The sequence below is a fragment of the Rhipicephalus microplus genome, chromosome X (genome assembly GCF_043290135.1).
Source record: "Rhipicephalus microplus isolate Deutch F79 chromosome X, USDA_Rmic, whole genome shotgun sequence".
NCBI lineage: Eukaryota > Metazoa > Arthropoda > Arachnida > Ixodida > Ixodidae > Rhipicephalus > Rhipicephalus microplus.
In genome coordinates this window covers 140,362,968-140,369,730 of record NC_134710.1, presented here as the reverse complement: position 1 = coordinate 140,369,730, position 6,763 = coordinate 140,362,968, and the positions used below count along the sequence as shown (strand labels likewise).

The 6,763-nt window shown below is 48.2% G+C and overlaps 1 protein-coding gene across 1 annotated transcript in view; it reads left to right on the top strand.

Annotated features, from left to right (window-relative positions):
• Positions 1–1,027: 1,027 nt before the first annotated feature.
• Positions 1,028–6,763, top strand: part of LOC119176562 (septin 7-like protein pnut) — an 81,161-nt gene continuing 75,425 nt past the window's right edge. Inside the window, exon 1 of the mRNA XM_075877883.1 lies at positions 1,028–1,176. Within this exon, the coding sequence (XP_075733998.1) occupies positions 1,156–1,176 (21 nt within the window). The 5' untranslated portion in view covers positions 1,028–1,155. The remainder of the gene's footprint in view (positions 1,177–6,763) is intronic.

Below are 6,763 nucleotides of genomic sequence, written 5' to 3'. Positions count from 1 at the left end.
GAATGTTCCGCGCGCTTCCCGTAATAACGGGCTGCTGCTTATCTCTGTCGAGGCCCACACGCAAACGTGGTGGGAGTTTCGTAGAGGTGTTGCCCCATTCCCTAGCGAGATTCTCTCAAGGACGTGGCATCCGCGAAGCGAGCCGCGGTCGACGTTTTCAGGAAGCGATCGGGCGGATGCCGGAGGTGGGTTCGCGCCCTTTCCGTTGCGCGCTGCTGGAGAAACTTCTCACTGGCGGCCGAACTTCGAGCGCGGGAGTGGGCCCTTCATTTTGAATTGAGATGTTCGCCCGCCGTGATCTGTGGGCGCCCTTGTCGTAGCTTGCGTGGGAGTACTTACACGCAATGCATTTACCGTAAAAGTGACTGCGAAAGGCGATTTTTTTCTTCGAACTTGTGCCGATTTGTTTCGTCCTCATTCTTAAACTTCCTGCGTCCGCTCACTGTCGCTGCTCCGACTGTGGAACAGCTTCACGGGGTGGTCTGGGTGATGTGTGGGAAAGCTACACCGTTGAAAGCTGCCTTGAATCTGTGAATGTGTTCCTGTTGAAGTAGATGGTCGTTATGCTGCTACTGGAAGCGTTTTGATTCGTATGCGTCAGCCCGCAGGGCGGATGTGTGTGTCGCAGCTATGTATGCATGTGCACGCTTTCGACATGTGCATGATGGGGCAACACGGCGGTGGCGGCGGCATTTCCGTAGCACAAAGGCCGCTGTAGGCTATGGGGATAAAAAAAAAAGCTCAACAAAAACGACTGATTTTGCAACAAAGCGCGCGGGACGAGCCTCTCGTTGACGCAGCGAGTTATCCATAACGCGTGCTGAGTCAGCTGTTAAGCGATTCGCGGCAGCGAAGTCCGAGCCAGGCCCTCGCGGTAAATGTGTCGCAGGTGTGTTGGAAGCTGGCTGAGGTCGCTAGCACGCCTCTGGCTTCCATACGACCCGTGCATGCCTTGCGCCGCTGATATGCAGCGGCACGCAGTATATACGCGCGCGCAGCATTGCTTTGGAAAGCGCTCTTAATCGCCCTCTCCCCCGTCACGTTTCTCCCCTTCCATTTTTCTCCCTCACGCTGGCTGCTGATGCCACCACCATTCTGCACGGCTGACCCCTCGAACGTCGCCGGCGTTGCTGTTGCTGCTGCCTTGGGACTGCGATGCTGCTCGCGCCAACAGTCGTGAGTACAAGCCGCTTCTTTATTACTCTCTCTAGCGAGTCTAAATGGGTCGTCGGTGGCATCTCACTTTCGGTGACAACGGCCGCTGCTCAGACGTCGCCTCCCCCCCCCCCCCTACCTACGCGCTCTTGAATCATGGGGGGGGGGGGGGGGGGCAGGGACACGAGCTGAGGCCATACGTACTTACAAATTCGACATTTTAATAAACATACAAATCACTCCCTTTTAAATAAAAACATATATTTTTGCCCCGCATAAAGGCTTACCACGTCTGACCCACAGTAGAACGTAGCCTCGTTAATGTTGCCCCCCTCATTGAAGTGTTAGAATGAAGAGGGTGTACTGATCTTTAACGAACCTTTTGCACTGTACGTTGGGAGAAAGAGTTCAGAGCTTGAGTAGTACAGTTAAAGTCGTACAGCTCACGGCCGTCTTATAACAATAATAGTAGCGGAAGCTTTTGTGGTTCCTGCCGAGCACGTGTCGATCAATTGCGGTAATCGATCCACACACAAAAGGGAAACACCTATAGTGATTACTGTCGCTTTGGCTCGCTCGTTACGTCGTTCTGGAACACGAACGACGTGGGTTCGATTCGCGAACCTAGCAGCCGCCTTTTTAGGGAATCGAAATGCAAAGACGCTCTGTAATAATTAAAACTTTCGTTTGGTCGAGGTGAACTCATTATTGGACTACGAGAAAAAACGCGAACGAAGGAGAGTACACATAGGATGGGCGATCGTCCTATGTACTCTCCTTCGTCTGTGTTTTTTTTTTTGGTAGTCTTTCTACTTTCATAGAACTACTTTTGTAGAAGCGTGGTCGTTCTATACCAGAAGCCGAAAATTGATAAGGAGTGCTCCTTACGGGGTTGGGAAAACTCGGAGTTTCTTTCCGACGTCGCAGACCATCAGTCATCTAAATGTATGTCAGAGAAATTGATGGCTATAACTTCAAAACTTTTCAAGAAAAAAAAAAAGTGCATCGTGTGATGCTTTAGGTGAGGCTGCGCCAGAAAAGAAAATGACAAAGAGAAAAACTGAACCAAGCCGATGCTTAGCTGTAATCAGTTCCGCAACTGGCATTCTGCGTTCACAGTTTGTGCTTTGAGGACTAACAGATCAGACACTCTGATCACGCTGGTATTTATGGTCGTATCTTATCTCAAGGTGGCGAGTTTATCTATCACTGCTGTTTTCCCGGAAGTGTATCCCTACACTATCGAAGCAGATCAGCCTGTTTTCAATCTATACAGTCATGGGGCTCAAGTAAAGTTGCTGGCTAACGTAGATATGTGTTCGTTATTCTTGCCGAGAAGCTTCAGCATGGAGCAAACGCTGATGCCACGCGTTGAAATGAATATAGAATGCCAAACGCGTTTATTAGACTAACCAATGACTGATCTGTGTTATCTGCTGCATATGAGAAATAAGGTTAATGATATTGACTGTTGTCAGCAGAATAAGTACATAGGAGGAACTGTCATTTTTGCGATGAAAATAAATAAAAAAAATTCGTTTATTAACAGAAAATATAACAGCTGGCTGTTTCGTGTCCTTACCTACTATCTCATACGAACGTCGACACTTAATTCTGTGTGCTTTTGTTGAAATAATTTTCATACAATTTGTCATTTCTGAGTTGAAAGCTTCATAGTTTCGTTTTCCGAAATTTCTCAAATGTTCAACGGTTTTTCAGAGAAGTTCGACGGTCTAAATAAACATTGCCTTGGGGCGACCCCCAGATTTCAACCGTCGAATTTCGTCGAATGTGGTTCTGCGGTTTCCAGGAAAAACGGTTTCTGGGTTCGCGCGTGTGTGCTGCTGATAGCGCGGGTGCCACTGGCTGGCTCCCCCTCATGCGCCTAGTCCGGCCGTTTCTTTTGTTTGTTTTTTTTTTCACAGTGCCGGTGGCACAGTGGTGCCCTGCCCGTTTGATTTCGTAGCGACTCCTACACGCGACACTAACGAGAATTTATTGATGCGAAGCACCTGTTTGGCTAGCCTGTGTCACGTTGTCCCTCCGCACCGGGGCGGAGTAAAGTTACTGTATATGCTACTGTAGGTAGTAGAGTGGCGCATAGGTCTGCCATCTTGCCCGCAGGCGCGTCCGTGTTAAGCAGGAAAGCCACCCCTCTGGAATGTAGGAGCCGACGCGGCTCAGCGGCTCCGTCTACTTTCACAGTTTACGCCCGTTCATAACGCGTCGCTGACGCTGGCCCATAGCTGAAGGGAGGGGGGATAGAAGCTCGAAACTCTGGGTACGTGTATTTTACTGAAAATGACTCGTAAAAATGACTTTTTTTTTTAAGGTCTTCAGCAAGTCGCCCCCTACCCCCGCGAAAAAAAAAAAATACTGGTTATGGGCCGGCGCTGGCGCAATGACTCGCTTACAAGAAGAAAAAAAAATATGGAAAGCTCGGACCAACAATAAACCCAGATAGGACAGTCACTATCGCGAGTAATATCTTTTCTGGACAAAAAAAAAACGATTCTGCACAAAAAAAAAACAAATTCAACTAATCATTCGTTTTACGTATTTTTTGATGCCGCGCTTTAAAATATTTAGTAAATGGCTCGAGAAAACAAGTGTGAAAATTACCACTCTGTGTTTTAGAAATGTGACGCAAGCTAAAGAGAATTTTTTCGTATATCTACGTAGATGTGGCATAAACACTGTTAACGCTTCAAACCTTTATGCCACACAGTGCTCGGAATGAATCATGCTGTTTTGATAGACCTGTAATGTTCATATTCACGCACAACGCCGCTTTCACACATTCACTCGCGTGCATTTTTACCGTTTTGTCCCGTTCTATTTTTGTCAACGGCTCGCTAGCCTTTGACCGTCCTGTTTGTTATTGCATACTTTAGTCACAAAAATATTGCCATGAGATTGAAAATTATACTCTACGGTCAGATTTTGTGCGTGAAGTGTATGGGATATGCATTCGGGAGCACACTGTTTAGCCGGAATAAATAACGAGTCGCATTGGACTGCCGACGCATTCGACCTGCAATGAGGATTTGGACATCTGGCAAATGTACTGTTGGGAGCAATTTATGAGCTGGAGAGCCGAATTCAGGTTTCTCGGGTTACATGCAAGGTGCTATTGAGTTTGTCGTACATAATTTCATGAGATAACTAGCGTTTCATTTGAGCATTAAGTGTCATGATCATTTCAGTTTTTGACAACTACATTTAGCCGCTATGACTCCTGAAAGGCAATATCAGTGTTCCACTTCACACTGCTGACAGCTATATGTACTGACGATCATTCAACAATTTAACTTCTCAAGTATTGCTTGTTTCTAGCATGATCTTGAAAAGGCAGAGTTTATTTGGTACATTGAAAACACAAGCTATATTAAGAGCAGCGCATGGTCGTTGACAACTCTGTCCAATATCTAGCTTAGCAAGTCGCAAATTTGGCAGTGGCTTCCTTGTCACGATCACTATGAAATGGGATATGCAACGAGAGGAGACCCGATCACGAAATATTCCTGCTTCAAGCCTCCTTGCTATAAAATAATTGTGTGTTGAAGGACTACTTTCTTCATGCAGAGATGTTCAATTAGTGTTTACTGGCACAATAAACACAGTGATGTCTTAAAGTGCTCCTCTATACCAACAAGCCACTTGCCGCGTTAAATCATTGTTCGTACTCAGTCCTCCACAACTTACATGAAATGCTTTGCAACAGTGACAATACAATTTCAAGCATGCATTGAATGCAAGCGTCGTGTGTCAAAGAAACGTAATAATGAAAACGATCATATGGTCGGTCTGCAAAAATGAGCTATGTTGACCAACAAGTCCCAGCTGTCACTACCATGAAGCAGTGTTTGGATTTCATCAGAACACTTACAGCTCAATGCTGAAATTATGAAGGGCAAACAAATATCATAGTTGTTACAGTGTAATGCACCAATCATATACGGCCAATGGTAGTTCAGAAATGTTGAAGTTACAGAAGATAGCTTGAAATTGCCTAAACATTGATGGTGTCGGTCAAGTGTGCAATCTGCTCCAGCTTCGGTGCATTCGGAGCTACTTTTCGAGACTTGCTGGCTATAAACTCACAAAGTTGCACATCCCAAGAGGTTTTAGTACAGAAGCTGGGATGACGTTAATCCATCCAAGTGCCAAGTAGGCCACGCCTTCCCTCGCAGTGCGCGCGCGTGACGCCACTCTCTCCTTAGTCTGTCGCCGCTCTCCGCATGTCATCTCTCGCTTCACCCTCTCCACCGCTCACAATTCTCGAGCGCACTCCTCACGTCGGCTTCATCTCCTCACGCGCGCCTCCTCTCTCCATCTGTCGGCGAGAAGAAGCCGCGGGTAGGCGCGCCGTCGTCTAGCCCGGCCGTGGTTCCGCGGTGCCGGCAGTGTGGACAGCGCGCCGCTGCTTGCCGCGCGAACATGCCGATGGGCGAGACGCCGCCTGGGCATGCTTCCCGCTAGTGTGCGTGTATCTTTCCAAGCCGTCGCCGGCTTTGGAGGTTAGCGAAGCTGATCGTGTTCGCGAATGGTGACGTCGCGCCTGGAACACCGACGAGGCGCGAGCCAGGGAAGCTGAACGCAAGCGTTGGTAGACCATGACACCGACGAGGTGCGAAGAATGCCTGCCGATCGCATTCGGAAATAGAGACGGCGCGCGGGTAACACCGATGCTTCAAATCGTTCTCGCTTCAAACAGTTTCACTTCAAATCGTTCTCCCAGCACTAGCGTCGACGCCCGTTTCAACCGGGTCAATGCCATGCGCACCGCTGCTGCTTCATCCAATCAGGGTTCCCTTCGGGGAGAGGGTTCATAGTTTTTTCTTACTCTTCTTTCTGTCTATCTCTTTCTATCGTTTTCTCTTTCCCCACCCCTAGTCTAGGGTAGCCAACCGAGCCAAGCTTGGTTAACCTCCCTGCCTTTCCTATCTATTATTTCTCTCTCTCAGTTTTGCACTCGCAACCCTCCCTGTAGGCGTCGTTCGCGCTCATTTGTGCCGCGGGACTGGCTCTCTAATCGGCGAAGTACTCGTCGAGATGTAAACGAAGACGCGGTTATTGTGTCTGTATTGCTTTTAAAAGCCCGTTTTGCACGTGGAGACATTCTCCGAGCTTTTCTTGAAGGGGAAAACTAGGCTGCCGCAGAGCGTCTAGTTTTTTCTGCCCGGAACAGCTATCCTGCTTCCCTCCTTTTTCGGCGTGCGGCCACCCTGCGCCGTATCTGTCACAAACTTCCGGGACTTGGGGGACAGACACTGCGTGGCAGCTGTGCGTCCGTGAAATGAGACGGCGAAGCGGCAGTAGGAGAGATACTGAAGTTTCGTGTCCGCGGTACATCGGGTTTCTTGGAAGATTTGTGGGGGAATAGTGGCTGGGTGATTGGCGACGTTGGGATGGGGAACACGTGCCGCAGAATGATAAGAACATTTCCTTTAAACATGGAAATCACAAATTCGGTGGCAGAGACAAAAAAGAAAAGAAAAGCATGATCCCGTATAGTAAACATACAATGATCACGTACAAAAGCCGCCATAAACCGTTCAATCATATAAACCAGCCAACCGTTCCGTTATAATAGCCAGCCCTACGC